General features: G+C 49.2%; 1 protein-coding gene across 1 annotated transcript; it reads right to left on the reverse strand.

Annotated features, from left to right (window-relative positions):
• Nucleotides 1-4776: 4776 nt before the first annotated feature.
• On the reverse strand, nt 4777-16359 carry LOC143831165 (uncharacterized). Its single transcript, XM_077324242.1, has 4 exons — nt 16122-16359; nt 5768-5863; nt 5336-5416; nt 4777-5156 (listed from the first exon to the last, which is right to left on the reverse strand). Exons 1-4 carry the CDS (start codon nt 16357-16359, stop codon nt 4777-4779), a joined length of 795 nt encoding a protein of 264 aa, XP_077180357.1.
• Between the last annotated feature and the right edge of the window lie 247 nt (nt 16360-16606).

Genomic DNA, 16606 nt, shown 5'->3' on the forward strand with positions numbered 1-16606 from the left:
GTCGATGACCGATCTAAGGACTCGTGGGACAATTTTGTTTTTTGCAACTGGAGTGATGTCCAATGGAACATGAACTTTCGCATGACCAAGTCAACATTTATGGAGATCGTGGAGGTTGCCGCATGGAGCATCGGTGTACCGGCATGAGGATGCCCGTGCCTGGGGAGACGCGAGTAGCAGCCGCCCTCTGGTACCTGGCAACCCCCGACTACTTCAGAACTGTTCAACAACAGTTTGGCTTGGGCGTCTCGACAGTGGGCGAGATCGTCAAGGATTTCTGCTTTGCCATGGAGGCAGAGCTCTACAGCAAGGTGGTGTGCCTGGGAGACCGGCTTGGAGATGTAGGCCACTGTGAGATTTTTAAGAGGGGGTTGTTTTCTACCAGCAATGCTTTTATAATCTTTGCAATCCAAACCTATGTTGCCTCTTGGTCAATTGTGCCTAAAAAAGTTGTTTTCTTCAGTGTTAGTCATCGCAGTAATGATTATTCACCCCCCCATCTCATATTAATTTCGTCTTCCTTCTTTCCCCCCCAGAGCATGAATGGATTCGGTAGACTTGGGTTCCCTCACTGTTTTGCAGCGGTGGATGGCACCCACATCCTCATCAGAGCACCGGAGGGCTTCATCAAGGAATATGGGAACAGAAAGGAATTCTGCTCCGTTCTCCTTCAAGGGACAGTCGACTGCTCTGGAAGGTTCATAGATGCCGAGGTTGGATGGAGTGGAAGAAGGCATGATGACCTGGTCTTCCATGAATCCAACTTGAGGCGTGCTATGGACGAGGGGGCCTTTGTTCCTGGAAACCCCACGGTTACAATCGAGGGAGTTCAGGTCCCAGCTCTGATCCTCGGGGATGGCGCGTACCCACTGCGTAAATGGCTGATGGCGCCTTACGAAAGGCCCAGGACTAATGTGCAAGTTTTTTACAACTTGCGGCGCTCACGTGCCAGAAACGTGGTGATGCCTTTGGACGATTAAAGGGAAGGTTTCGTTGCTTGATGAATAGGCTGCATGTCCAGATCGTCAACGTAACCCCCCTGATAATAACCTGCGTGAGCCTCCATAATATATGTGAGGAGAAGGGTCACCGAGTGCCATTCCCCTTGGAAGAGCCTGAACCCATGGTGCTTCATGAGGATGTCTCTCTCTCCAAGCCTAGGAGAAAAAGGATTTACGAGGAGGGTTGCCGAGTACGGGATGCTGTTGCCACCTACCTCTATAGACATAGGCGCCGGTTTTGATCATGTTTACTAATGTTTGTTCGTTACTGTTTAATAAAGTTACAGTACTGTTTTCTAAGCCTCATCTCCTTCTCCTCACTTCTCGACGAAACGATTATGGTTGGGGGGGGGGGTGAGTTTTTAAAACCAACACTCCCACGGTGTGGTGATTAGAAGTCCTTTCACCAACATAGAAAGCTTCCTGTTCCATGGCAAACCACGGCGCCCCCTGTGTTGTTGTTTTGTTGCCCAGCAATCATAGCATGCTATTAAGTGGCGTCATCCCATTGGATGATTAATTGGCAACTTTTCAAACTTTGAGCGGGGGAGGCGTGGTAACGCATCTTCGTTGCTCCGAGGTCACTCCGCGCAATGGCTGTCCCAAGGAAGGGTGCTTTTTGGCAGCGTGCGGAGAAGGAGGCAATGCTCGAGTTCATGCTTGCCTCCAAGGATGTGGGGATCCTAATGTCGAGCACCCACACGCACACAAAGGAGGCCTACATGGCCATAGCAAAAAAGATGAAGGCGAGGGGGTATTCCAGGTCCTGGGAGCAGATTAGGACCAAATTTGAATGCATTGAATTAGACTTCCTGGCCAGTTGGGGGCGAGCCACGGGAGAGTGGCAGAACAATTTTCCATGCCCAGATGATGGAGATCTGGGCAAAAGCGGGAAAGCCACCCCTGGAGATCAGGAGACATATGGGTAAGTACTGTTCTGCTAACAGTTAGGGCAACACAATTTTATAATGCCATTTAGGTGCCATGATCAAGGTTATTCTGATTACAGTTTGGAGATGGCATGCTGTTGCCTTGTCCAGAACTGAGATGTCAATAACCATTGTAATTCCACTAGGAGAACTGCAGTTTAGAATCCAGTACAGTAGTCAATGCTCAATGCTAGGGGTTTACTGTACATTCTGGCATGCTTCCAAGGCACTGTACATTGCTAGATGTTGTTTCACATTCCCCTCTGTTCCCCTACACAGCGACAATGTCCCCAAGCAAGATGATCTCCGGGAGACCAGAAAGGGAGGATGCTGCTGTTGGCCATGAGGACCAGCCTTCCACCTCTGCCCATGCTATATGTAAGAGTCTTAACTGTGCTTGCTGTTATCCATGCATTCATACTGGAAATCCTATTATCTTTACTAATAACCCCCCACCCAAAAAAACAAACAAACAGATGAAACACTGCAAGCCCGAGTCCTGGAGCTGGACAGGAGCAAGGAGAGGTCTGAGGCCATGGGTGAGCATTCAGCCACAAGGGGTGAGAGGAGGATAGGAGACTGTGGGGCTTTCTGCACCGGGATCCTTGTAGCAAATTGTTTGCTGAACGAAAAATCGCCATTTAAAATAGTGGAATTCGTCATTATGCATACCTGACTTTGTAGTGGAATCCAGTTGCGTTTCCAGCGTTTCCCACAGGCTTCTGGTCTCAGCAAAAATCGCTAGAAAGGAAGCGCTATTGCCGAGCTCGTCCCGCCCCTGGCCGTCAAGCAGCCAATGGGCAGCCGTTAGCATGCTCCCAAACAGCCCCTTTCCCTTTAAGAAAGGTTTTTTTTTTTAAACACACCCATTGCAACGAATATGTGTTGATTCGTTGCAACGGAGAGAACCATCAGCTGGCAGGTGTGTTTGAGCTGTTGTTTCATCGTTGCCACGCTCCCCCCAAGTGAAAAAAAAAATCACCCTCCCTCACGGGCCCGATTTTCGGCCGAAAACAGTGTAAAAAATAAAGGGAAAATACATCAGCAAACGGGCTTCTCTGTTGTTTGTGCTTAGTGACTAAACAGCTCTGGGGAGGGACTGAAGCCGGGGAAGCCTCCAAACAGAGGCTCGCTGGTGGGTTGAACTCCGCTCGCTCGGAGAAAAAAAAAATGGCGATCGCTTCGCCGGAAGATCAGAGGAGAGAGCCAGGAGGAGGGACTTTGTAGAAACCACAACAATGGTAACGCACAGAACTTTCCCCCTAGTGTTGCAGATTGGTTGCAGGAGTGTAGCGCTTTCCGGAGGGTGAATCCACTTTTGGGGATTTCCCTGAAAGCGCTACAAGGAAGCGCTTTTTGCGGATCGGTTTCAGGTGTGTGGCAGATTGTCAACGACGTTGTGCATAATGGCAAATCAGTAGCGTTTTCAATTGGCAACCATTGTGCGATTTTGAAGGCGTGCGAAAAGCCCATGTAAAACATCTAAACCCAAGAAAACCAATTGATTCTCTTTTTCTCCACCCTTTGTAGTTAACAATCTCCAGTCCAGTAAGGAGCTTGAATGCTCGCTGGGTGGACACAAGGAGGTCTGCGAGACCTTAAGTGAGCTTGCAGTTTTGTTCTTTAACAATTAGAACTGGAGCTAATTCTAGATCCTTTAGTGATCAATCCTTTTTTTATTGTACCCCCCTCTCCAGTTAACACGCTGCAGTCGCGTGTGAGTTGGCAGGATGCTGTCCTGGCAGAGCTCAGCACACGGCTAGACAAGGAGGGTAAGTTGGTTGCAACCTTTGTCGTGTGCAGGCACAATATTAGAAACCATCAAGTAATGTAACATGTCGCTACGCACTATATGATTTTTTTTCTCAACAGAAAAGGAGAAGAAAGAAAAGGAAGCGGCTAGGGCATCGTGGGAGAGGAAGGCGGTGGGCATGATCAACTGAATGAGCCGACAGCTCAAAGCCATGCCAGGGGTGGGGGAGGAAAAGGGAGATGCTCAGCCAGAAAATGGAAAAAGAAAGGCTGGCCAGGGGAAGGACAAGGGCAAGGGGAAGGGTGCAGAAGCCAAAAGAAGAAAAGGGGATGGAGGGGAGGGAGATGCGGGAGAGGGAACATCAGGTTTTTGATTAAATATTACTTTTTGATTGATATTTTGTGTGGTTTGTTGGGTGGGGTTATACTGTTGGGGAAGTGAGGGGATTTATTGAACTTTGTCAGGGAATGTGGATGGGAGGGAGGGTTTGGCTTTACTGTTTAAAATAAATGTTAATTGTTCTATAAAAAATTGGTATGTCTCCTTGCTTCTTCTTGTGTTCCCCTATAAGGCCTCAACAGATTAACCCTTAATCTGTTACCCCTTTCCTTGTCAGAATCTACAACCCATAACACTGCAAAACTCCCCCCCCCACCCTGCAATCCCACTCCTATGTGAATGGAAAAGGGAAACCCCCCCTCCCACACCCAAGCCCATATTAGTGGAAGCTGGGCTAGCCTGGCCAGAGAACGAGGTTAAGCTTAAGAAAGGCAAGCGTTGCAACAATTCCACGTTTTAAAGCATTAAAAGATTTAAAAATGAACCAAACTTCCAAACCTCCAAAAAAAAAACCCTTTATTTTTGTAAACATTGATGGTTGGCATGTACATTTGTAGGGAACTAAGACGGTGAATATGGTTCCCTAGGCTTTACTCTCCTGTTCCCCGGGGCTGGTCTTCGCCTTGTTTGGGTGCCCGTGCTGCATGATGGGGTTGGTGGGGTTGGTGGGGGTGGCGGAGTAAGGGCAGCATTACTTTGAGGCGGATTTGCACTCTCCCTGGCTTCTCTCGCCTCAATAACTGCAGCCACCCTCTCAGCAGCATCTGCAAGTCTGTTCATGGATTCCACTGTACCCCAAAGAGAATCGCTGCATGAAGCAAAAACCTCCCTCAGCAGCCTTCCCTCCTCCCTCCTCCCTCCTCAGCATGGCCTCCTCCCTCTCCATCTGGCAGTGGTTTTCCTCGAAGCGGAGCATGGCCTGCTCAAAGGCGCGAGAGTGTCTCATGTCCTCCTCTGCTTGTTCCAGCAGCCTCTGCCCAACATTTGTCAGCAGGGCAACCCGTCGCTGCCTCCTGCGTTCTCTTTGCAGTCTCTCTTCTGCTGAAAGAGTCCCTCTTTGGTCCCTTGGGTCTGGCACCATGTCTCTGGGCTGTCCACCACCCTCCTCCTCTGAGTGCTCATCAGAGTGTTGCTCTGAAAACACAAGATCAGGCTTTAGTATCAGCGCAAGGCACTTATCAAGACAAACTCCCCCCCCCCCTTAAGACCACATGCAGTAGGCACACCCATGAGTTGGTGCATCCCGTTTTAACACAACCAGATGCATGAACATCATGTTAACGAACATATAAAAGGCTTTCCTCAACACTTACCTGCTGGTCTTTCCCTTTCCAGTTGGGTTAATGGTCTCCTTGGTGCACGTGCTTGGGTTTGCTGAGTCCCAGATACACAATCTGCAGGTTCAAGGAATGGTTCCATAAAACATATTTTCTTTAGAAACCCCTTCCACCTCAGTCATCCAACTCAGTGACTTGGGTGACCACACAAAGGCAAATCCCAGTACTCACCTTGTCCCCACCCCCCTAAGAAAACAATAGAAAATACATACAGTATTTGCTGGCGTATAAGACTACTTTCCCCCCCTGAAAAACATGCCTCCAAGTGGGGGGGTTGTCTTATACGCCGGGTGCACTTCAGTTGGGATAGACATAGCTGCCCATAGTGGCCCATAGTACTGTATTTTGAGTGGAAATATTGGGGGGTCGTCTTATATGCCCAGTCTTATATGCCGGCAAATACGGTACCTATTTGTGTAGAGGCTCCAGAGTCACTATCTGGGTCCTGATCCTGGGTGTTGGCTTCTGTTGGGGAAACAGTCTGTGGGCCATCCAGCTGCGTTTCTATTGGAATGGAGAAAAGGGAAAATCAGTAAGGTCTCCCCCTCACCCAAGCTCATATTAGTGGAAGCTGGGATAACTTTGGAAAGCATGGGATAGCAGCACCCCGAACAGGCCGAGGCTAAGGGAAGCGTTGCAACGAATTAACGTTTCCAACCTAGAAATAGTAACCTAAGCACAGCAGCAAGAGAAGGAAGCTTACCCGAGGGGAGGGCCGTTTGGGGAATAACAATCTCCTCCTCTCCGTTGATAATTGCAAGGACGTCTACAGTTAGCAGATCTGTTCCCCCTCGTTGTTGCAGAACTGGCTGCTGGATCCTACCGGTGGATGGTCCCTCTTCTAGATCACTCTCCTGAGAAGGCTCTATTCATGGTGGGGCAGGCCACCTGACTACCTTCAGGCTTCTTCCCACCCACTTTGGCCTCCCATCGCCCTCGCCCTCCCCATACAGTGCATGCTGCACTTCGTAAAACGGGCAGGTCACTTTTCCCACACTTTTCCCAATTTCTTATTGTGGGCAATGCAGCGCATGTATTCTGTGTGCATGGTCTTGGTTTTAGACCGGCACTCTAGACCAGTCTTTTGGTGGCCAAGCTGTCTTATCTTCATAGCTACCTGCTCAAACACTTCCCGGTTACAATGGGAAGACCTGAATGAGTCCTGAATTCTTCCGAGAAAATGGCCATTAAATCCCGGATTTCAGACTCCCTCCAGGTGGGTCCTCTGCCGGCGCCCTGAACGGATGAGGATCGTGATGCAGAGTCCATCTTGATTCGGCTGCCGCAGGAGGAAAATGGAGGTGCAGAGGAGTGTGCTAGCCACAATTCTTTCTTTCCGCTCAAGGGCGGGAACGTTGACTACTGATTGGTTTGAATGCTGTCTGGCATGTCTTGATTGGAGCTCGTGCGTCATGTGATTTGTTTGAAATTCCCGCGGGAAAGCAACCGCGAAGACGAACCTACACACCGCTATCTACAAAATGGCAATGTGTACTGTTAAATATCAAATGCGAAAGAGTTCTGAAACACAGACCCATGAAGAGACTTTTGAAAAGAGGCACTAATCACCAGACCAAGGTCATTGTCAGCATGTAGATTAAAACCCATTGAATCTACATTCCCCTTTTGTTTAAGGAGACGATTGCTTGCGTGTGCGTTACTCCTGTTTGTGCTGCCAAGAAACAAAAACATCCCCCTTTCACATGAACAGTGTATTAAACATTTAGGAAAAAAACGTGGTTGAATTTCAAAGTGATTGCCAATCTATTGCTACCATACCTCTGTCAATCCATTCCCCTTTGTTTAAGGAGCCGTGTGCTCACGTGTGCGTTACTCCTGTGTGTTCTACTAATACATAAAAAATATCCCCCTCTCACAAGACCACCGTATAATACATTTAGGGATTATGCTTGGGACATGGGATACATTGTTAAATATCAAAGTGGGTACTGACCTTTGTCTCTTCATTCCCCTTGGATTATGGAGCTGCGTGATCGCATCTGCGTTACTCCCGGAAGTTAAAAAAAAAAAGCCGTCTCCTGCCCTCTCCCGGAAGCTTGGGGGGCAGAGGGGGAGAAAGAACTTATCCGTAATGCAACATTGAGAATGCACATGTCTTCATCGGATGTGTTGCAGGTTGTTCTCAAGAGTCTAGCGATTTTTTTTGGGGGGGGAATCCACTTTTCCCGATTCCCTGAAAATCGCTACAACAAAGCGTTTTTTGCGCGACTGTTGCAGGAGTGTTGCAGATTGTGTACGACGTCGTGAATAACGAAAAATAAATAATGTTACACAATGGTAACACTTCGGCAACATTAGCACTGTGCGCAATGGCCCTTGCTCTCTGCCTTAGGTTTGGAATGACGGCCTTTGCCTGACCGAGGTGCCTCGGGGTAGTGCTTTTCACCCTCCGAAAAGCACTACAGTCTTGCAAACAATCTGCAACACTAGCGAAAAAGACCTGTGAGTTCCCATTGTTGCAGTTCCAGCAAAGTCCCTCCCCCTGGTTCTCTCCTCCGATCTTCTGGCGAAGCGATTGCCATTTTTTTTTCTTGGAGCGAGCAGAAAGCAACGAACCGGCGAGCCTTCATTCACCCAGAGAGGCTTCTCCGGCTACAGTCCCTCCACAGAAGTGCTTTAAAGCTCCCCTAAGTCCCCAAACACAACACAGCACTGTTTGCAAGTTCCCTTTATTTTCGAAAATCGCGCCCATGCAGGGGGGGGGGGGAGATTTTTCTTTTCACTCGGGGGAGCGTGGCAACGATGAATCGCCAGCTCACATGCCAGCTGCCAGCTAGATGGGTCCGTTTGTTAGGGAGAATCAAGGCATATTCACTGCAACGTGTGTGTGTGTGTGTGTTTTTTTTTTAACTTTTCTTAAAGGGAAAGGGAAAGAGCCTCTTGTGGCGCAGAGTGGTAAGGCAGCCGTCTGAAAGCTTTGCCCATGAGGCTGGGAGTTCAATCCCAGCAGCCAGCTCAAGGTTGACTCAGCCTTCCATCCTTCCGAGGTCGGTAAAATGAGTACCCAGCTTGCTGGGGGGTAAACGGTAATGACTGGGGAAGGCACTGGCAAACCACCCCGTATTGAGTCTGCCATGAAAACGCTAGAAGGCATCACCCCAAGGGTCAGACATGACTCGGTGCTTGCACAGGGGATACCTTTTCCTTTACCTAAAGGGAAAGGGGCTTTCCCGGAGCATGATAACAACCGTCCATTGGCTGTTTGTTTGACGATGGCCAGGGGTGGGACAAAGCACAGGAAAAATCGCTTCCTGTTTAGCGATTTTTGTAAGACTGGAAACCTGTGGGAAATGAATGAAACGCTACTGGATTCCACTAAAAAAGCAGGTATGCGTAACGCCGAGATTGCACTTTTAAAAATAGCGTTTCTGCTTTGCGGGACCAATTGGCAACATTGGTCCTTGTGCGGAAACACCCTAAGTTACCCCTCTCTCACTGCATTGGGGCTAATCTTTCCCACAAGCTTAAGTACACACGTCTGAGGACACGTGTACACGCAATTTGGGTAACAGATTATGGTGGATCACGTGGGCGTTCGCCCCAGGCTTAAAGGTAAAGGTAAAGGTATCCCCTGTGCAAGCACCGAGTCATGTCTGACCCTTGGGGTGACGCCCTCCAGCGTTTTCATGGCAGACTCAATACGGGGTGGGTTGCCAGTGCCTTCCCCAGTCATTACCGTTTACCCCCCAGCAAGCTGGGTACTCATTTTACCGACCTCGGAAGGATGGAAGGCTGAGTTAAAAAATTCCTCTTAGCCATAGGAAGGACCAGGAAAATCCCCCTACTGCTAAAATCTGTGCAAGCAGAGTCGCTCTCTGTAGCACAAAACTGCCCTGTGAAAGCAGGCAGTGAAGTTCGAGTGTCGAGAGTGGCACTAAACTTGAGCGGGCTTTGCGAAGCTCCGCAGAGGAGGTTTTGGTAATTTTCCCCATGTTCAGGAAAGCACTGGCAATCCTAACCAAATAAAATTAGCCAAGTATCCTCAGGTTTTTGGTGGTTTTCCTAGGATTGAGGGCGCTCCGGCAATCTCAGTTAGAAAAATCAGCCAGCTGACAGGCTTTTGATAGTTTCCCCCTGAACTGAGAGAGCCCAGGCCATCTCAGTCAAAAGTAAAACTAGCCACACCCGTGACAGCGTAACTCTACGGGCTCCTCTCCCTCTCTCCTCCGCTTCTTAAGAGGCTAGTCGTGGCAGACCCTAAGCTCATTCCTCTGTGCTTGCTTGCTCAGCTGCAGGAAGCCAGAAATACAGTGACCCTGTCCCTGAAAGTTGAGGGTTTGATAATTTTCCTGTGCTCAGGAAAGCACAGGCAATCCTAGCACATAAATTAGCCGGCACCTCCAGGTTTTGGTGATTTTCCTTAGAATTGAGGGCGCTCCGGCAATCTCAATTTGAAAAATCAGCCAACAGATTGGCTTTTGGTAGTTTTTTCCCCTGAACTGAGAGAGCTCAGTCAAAGAAAAGCTAGCCAGCCCTGTGAGAGCGTAACTCTACGGGTTCCTCTCCCTCTTTCCTCTGCTGCTTTGAAGGATATAGAAGTCGCAGACCACCTTCAAGTTCTTTCCTTCTGTGCTCAGCTGCAGGAAGCCAGAGAAACAGTGCTCCTGTCCCTGAAAGTTGGAGAAATGGCATCCAAGTTTACTTTGTCCAGCCTTGTTGCCCACTGGGAACAGGCTGACAGACTAACTGTTTGGGTGACCAAGAAAGGAGGGCAGAATCCATGGCGTCCTGGAGCTTTCAAGAACTCCAACCCACTGGAAACCCTCACATAAGTTTTTGAGGAATGGTGTAAGAACAGGAAGTTAGGAAGTGGCAGCAAGAACTCTTATGCCGCTTGGGGTTTGTTTATGGCCCTCCAGGACAGTGTAGCTCACATCACTGCACAACAGTGTGTCCTGGATGAGAAGGATGAACTGCTCGCTGAGAAGGACAGCCTTCTGACAGAGCAGCATGAACAAAGGGAGGCTCAGCTGTCTGACCTCCTTGAACAGCGTGAATCTCACATTCTCCATCTCAGCGATGAGATCAGGAATCCACGGGGCAGAGAGCTGAGTCAGCAGAAGCTCGCATTCTTGAACTAGAAGAACTAGTTAAGATCAAGGGAGCTACACAGTTCCTAGTTGAGAACAATGTGGCCAAGCATGCACAAGTCAGTCGTGACACACACCACAGGGAAACAGAAGCCCTGAAAAAGAGATTAGGGATCCAGAATGCCCTGATCTCTGTCATTTGCCCTAATGGCCTTCCAATCTGCCAAGTTTGGTTCCATCTGAGCCCTTGCCAGAGGAGGCTGTTAGCAGTCTACCAGTAAACCCTGACTGGTAAATCTGCCCCCTGTAAATCCAGTCCAAACTGAGTCGGTTCAGCGGACCACCCAGGGTGACTGCGTGGAGCGACAAGAGATGGCACAACAAGTTTGCAGATGACATCAAATGGGGAGGACTGGCAAATACTCCAGAAGATAGAGACAGAGTTCAACAAGATCTGAACACAATGGAAAAATGGGCAAATGAGAACAAGATACAATTTAATAAAGATAAGTGTAAAGTTCTGCATCTGGGTCAGAAAAATGAAAAGCATGCCTACTGGAATGGGGATACGCTTCTAGGTAACACTGTGTGTGAACGAGACCTTGGGGTACTTGTGGACTGTAAACTAAACATGAGCAGGCAGTGTGATGCAGCAGTAAAAAAAGGCAAATGCCATTTTGGGCTGTATCAAGAGGGGCATCACATCAAAATCACAAGATGTCATAGTCCCATTGTATATGGCACTGGTCAGACCACACCTGGAGTACTGTGTGCAGTTCTGGAGGCCTCACTTAAAGAAGGACGTAGATAAAATTGAAAGGGTACAGAGGAGAGCGACAAGGATGATCTGGTGTCAAGGGACCAAGCCCTATGAAGATAGGTTGAGTGACTTGGGAATGTTCAGCCTGGAGAAAAGGAGGTTGAGAGGGGACATGATAGCCCTCTTTAAGTATTTGAAAGGTTGTCACTTCAAGCAAAGGTTGGATACATACTTTTCTTGGATGCTTTAGGATGCTTTGGGCTGATCCTGCGTTGAGCAGGGGGTTGGACTAGATGGCCTGTATGGCCCCTTCCAACTCTATGATTCTGTGATTCTGTGATTCTGTGAGATCAGAAAGAACAGGAGAAGCAGCAGCTTTAGAGCCAGGAAGAACCCCTCTGGCCAAAGGGCAGAGTCTTCTCTTGGCACCCAAGCTGCTGCTCCCCCAACCCCTCATGGGAACCCTCAGCAGGCATTTCCCTTTGCCCAGAAACAGTCTCAGCCCCCAGAAACTTCCCTTCAGAAGTGCTTGTGGGCTAGACTCAGGATAGCTGGACTGGACATGGCCCACTTCCACAAGCAACCTCTGGACAAGCTGGTCCTAGCATATGGGAGACTCTCCCTCAACCAGGCAGAGTTCCCACAGCCACCTTCCCCTGCCCAAAACAGGGATAAGCCACAGAGTGCTTTTTCTTCTAGTAACTTCCCCCAGAACAATCCCAAACCTAATAGAGATTCTGTCCGTCAGCGGCAGAATAAAATTAGTGACCAGATTTTTCTGTGGCAGGAACTTAGAAATACTGGGGTAGACATGACCCAGTATGATAATCACCCCACATCTGTGCTCATGTGTGCCTTTAAGGCCATGAGGAAGAAGAAAACCAGAGAAATACTCAGATCTCAGCCAGAGATGGAAACAAGAACTAGCCCCACAGAAATTTCTTCTAAATCCCCTAAGGATTGGCATTAGGAAATAGATGAGCTCAAAACTCATAGCCAAAAACAAGATTTTTAGAAATCCAGCAACGTTGTAAGCAAAACCAGGAATTCCAAGAAGAGTTTAGCAGAGTCAAAACTCAGGGCCATTTCGCACCGGGATCCATGTAGCAAATTGTTTGCTGAACGAAAAATCGCCATTTTAAATAGTAGAATTCGGCGTAACGCATACCTGCCTTTGTAGTGGAATCCAGTTGCGTTTCTATCATTTCCCACAGGGTTCCGGTCTCTGCAAAAATCGCTAGCCAGGAAGCGCTATTGCTAAGCTGTGACCCGCCCCTGTCCGTCAAGCAGCCAATGGGCGGCCGTTATCATGCTCCCAAACAGCCCCTTTCCCTTTAAGGAAGGTTTTTTTAAAAAAACACACCCGTTGCAACGAATATGCATTGATTCGTTGCAACGGAGAGACCCATCCAGCTAGCAGGTGGTGTTTGAGCTGCCGTTTCATCATTGCCACACTCCCCCCGAGTGAAAAAAAAATCCCCCCCCTCACAGGCGCGATTTTCGGCTAAAAACAGTGTGAAAAATAAAGTGAAAATAAACCAGCAAACAGGCCTCTGCGATGCTTGTGCTTGGTGACTTTAAACAGAGGGGCTGCAGCCAGGGAAGCCTCGCTGGGTAAACAAGAAAAAAAAATGGCGATCGCTTCGCCGGAAGATCAGAGGAGAGAGCCAGGGGGAGGGACTTTGCAGAAACCGCAACAATGGTAACGCACAGAACTTTCCCGCTAGTGTTGCAGATTGGTTGCAGGAGTGTAGCGCTTTCCGGAGGGTGAATCCACTTTTTGGGATTTCCCTGAAAGCGCTACAACGAAGTGCTTTTTGCAGATCGGTTTCAGGAGTGTTGCAGATTGTCAACGACGTTGTGCATAATGGCAAAACTGTAGCGATTTCAATTAGTAACCATTGTGCTATTTTGGATGAATGCAGAACGGCCCTCAGGTTGAGAAGAACAGAAGAGAAAATGCCAGTGTAAAGACATGCTTGCAAAATGTACTGGATTCCCAGAGCAACACAGAAAATAGATTAGCCACTAATCTATTTGTGCAACGCCCAACTTTACCTTTCTTCCCAAAAGAGAAAATATTTGGTATCGCAGGGCCATTCTTTAATAGACTTTAATAGTCTTACATTTTGTTTTCGCCACTAAAACTGCGTTCAGCATGATGTTGTGAGCAATCTGCAACACTCCTGCAACACTAGTGCCAAAATCGCTTAATTTAAGCACAGTTTTTTTTTAAACACACAGTTGCAATGAATATGCGTTGATTCGTTGCAACAGCATCCTTTACCCTGATTCACCTGCAAAATTCCCCTCTCACAAAGGCCTGTCTGTTGCCATTATATTTACTGAATTCCCCTCCCTCCTATCTCTTACCCTAGTTTCACAGGACTGGGGAAATAGGGGAGCATAGGGCTAAAAATGCTGCACAGAGCTAAGCCATTTTTAAGTTTATGTTCATGCAAATAAAAGGTCCTTGGGAATGGACAGGTGTCCCTTTCAGGCACTAGTCTGATCATATTGACCAGTGAAATGTTCTCAGTCACCATTTACCATCAGGACAGAAAAATGTAAAGGAAAATGAGAGATTTGAGAATTAAACAAATCTCCTTTTTCTTAGAAATCCAATATTTTCTTGCAGATTTTATTTATTTATTCTTTAAATTTCTATTCTACCCTGTCTCAAGTGACTCCCTAATACTTGAGGGGTCTAAGTACGGTATAAAAATACCTTGCAAAAAGTTACTAAATTCTCAGAAATTTGAAAATGTATCAATCACAATCTGTGTTCAAGTCCCACCCAAACATGATGGGAAGGGCTCAGTGGTTTAATGGTAGCGTGTGTGCTGGGCATGCAGTGGGTTCCAGGCTCAGTCAACAGCATCTCCACTTAGTAGTAGCTGATGTACAAGACCTCTGCCCGAGATCCTGCTGAGCCACTGCTGACCTGAGTAGACAATACTAACAGATGGACCAATGGTCTGAAGCAGCTTCATAAGTTCAGCCTGGGGTATGCAAACTTCTAATTCTTACCAAATGGTTTTCTTGATTTATATTTACTGAAGCTGTAATTCTCTGAAACAGCGGTTCTGATAAAGGCCCGTTGAAGAAACGTTCCTCTGTAAATCCCCCAATAAGACCTCCTGTGTCTTTAAGTAAAAAGCACAGGTCCCCAGCTAGGAAAAAGTGGCCGTTGTTAGTGGTGGTGGACCTCAGAGACCACTCTGCAGTTGCCTGGGATATTCAAAAGTACATGTTTCCTAGACAAACCATTGGCCACTTGGCCCTGGAGTGCCGCTTTGCGCGCCTCCCAATTGGCCACTTGGCCCTGGATTCCCACCCTGAGGAGTGAATCAGGAGCTTCGCGGCTCCTGATTCTCTCCACAGAGTTTTTATTCCGGACAGAGCCCACCCTAACTCCTCCCCAACAGCCCTTACTCCTTTATTTAATCCGCTCCACAGGAGTGGATTAAAGATAGCAACTTCTTTAACCCAAATGGATTTAAACAAGATACTATGTCCAGAAGATTCCTACCAACCATCCAAGGGCCTCAATCTATTGACTATAATAATGCAGAAAAATGGAAAAAACTTTACTTGAATTTTTTAAATGTTAGAAACAGCAATATGCATGCCATAAAAGAAAATAGTAACAGACAGGGGAATTCCTGGTGTGTGGCAAAAGCGGGGAGAGAGAGCCATCCCTCTCTCGCTTCCCGAGGCTGCGGCGGGCCAAGTGGAGATCTGGGCGGTTTGCTCCCACCCGGTGAGCATGGCCGAGTGCGACCACAACTGCTGTGCCTGCCTTGCAAAAGCAAGCAGGCAGCCCCCTCACAAAGCGACCTGGTTTAAAATAGCTTATTAGACTAGATGGCCCCAAAATTAGATGGCCTCATTGCGGGAGAGAAGGGAAGCAAGGAGGGGGTGGCGAGGCCCACAAGGAAAGGAAATTCACCTCAGAGAAAAATGGTTCCCCCACCACCTCAGGCCTGCTGCGGCCTGTAGGTCTGCCTCCCTTCTTCCTTCTTTCCATGCCTCACAAGAGGCTCCTTGGCCGTTTCACCAACCAGAACAAAGGGCGGCTCCCTCATCGTCGCCCTCGCCTTTGGAGAAGGCTGCTCTGGGCCTCCTCTTGCTGGTGGCGAAGGGGGCCGGGATGAGGTGGCCATACCTGAGCTTTCCCCTCAGCGCCCGCCAGAGCTGCTTCCCTGCTTGCCCGCCACACTGCCATGGCTCAGCTCCATGTGCTTTCCTCCTCCTCCGCCACCGCCTTTGACTACCTGGTGCTGGGGAGCAATTCAGGCGGGCTGGGCAGTGCCCGGCATGCCGCGGAGCTCAGGACTCAGGGATACCTCATGAGTCGAGAGGACCTGTGGAAGGAGGGAGGGAGGGAGGGAGCGAGCGAGCGAGTGTGGCAGGGCTAGGGTGGCCTGGGATGGGGCTTTGAGATAGCAGGTTTATCCTTGCTGTGCGGACTGCTGAGACAAAGCCACCCGATTCTCCTGCCCGCTTCACCCTCACCCTCGCCTTGCTTGCCGAACATGCTGCCACGGACTGCACAAAGCACCCCCATTCACTTTGTCGCCTCACCCTAGCCTCGCTTGCCACATGTGCTGCTGCGGGCCACACAAAGCACTCCGATTTACCTTGCCTCGCTCGCCACACATGCTGCCACGGACCGCCAAGCAAAGAAGGTAGAGTCCAGCGGCAGCCTATCCAGTCCAAGAACGTGTGTGGGGCGGTGCTGCGCTCAGAGAAGGCGGGGTGGCTGGTGCCAAGCTGAGCTGAGCAAATGGGACAATGGATGCTCGCGGGACATTTAAAGTATGGGCCAGGACGTGGGACATTTGGCTTGGGGTCAGAACCCCCCCGGGATTTTTGGGACACATGGTCACTATATAATTGTTCCTCCCCTCTTCTGTGTGCTCAGGCTATCCCTAACATTGGTCCTTACCCTCCCCATTGCCATCTTCATTGGCTTTCACCTCACCCCATTCTCCATGGCTGCAGCTCACCTTGTGCTTGTTCTTGTCCGGCTTGGTGGCTCCCGGGGCTGCTGCTGCAAGCTTCTTCACCCATGGGGCTGGTGCTGGTTGACGGCAGAAGTCTGGGGATGGCTGCTCTATTGGTTTTATAGTTTGGGGCATGCAGGCTTCCCCCAAGGGTGGGATCCTGGGCATGGCTGCCATCATTGTTGTCGCTATGCCAGGGCTCCAGTGTGGCGTGGGCTGTGGGCCAAAGGGAAGGGAATTCTCCCCCCCTCGCCGCAGCTGCTTCCCTTTGGCCTGCCAACCCCTCTCGCCACCTCGCTTTGTGGCCCAAAGGGAAGGGAATTTCGCCTCCCTCGCTGCGGCCACTTCCCTTTGGACCGCAAAGCCTTCTGCAAGGCAGCGAGAGTGCTTTGCAGGCCAAAGGGAAGGAAATCCCCCCCCCCAGTGA

This window comes from Paroedura picta, chromosome 3 (genome assembly GCF_049243985.1).
Source record: "Paroedura picta isolate Pp20150507F chromosome 3, Ppicta_v3.0, whole genome shotgun sequence".
Classification (NCBI taxonomy): Eukaryota; Metazoa; Chordata; class Lepidosauria; order Squamata; family Gekkonidae; genus Paroedura; species Paroedura picta.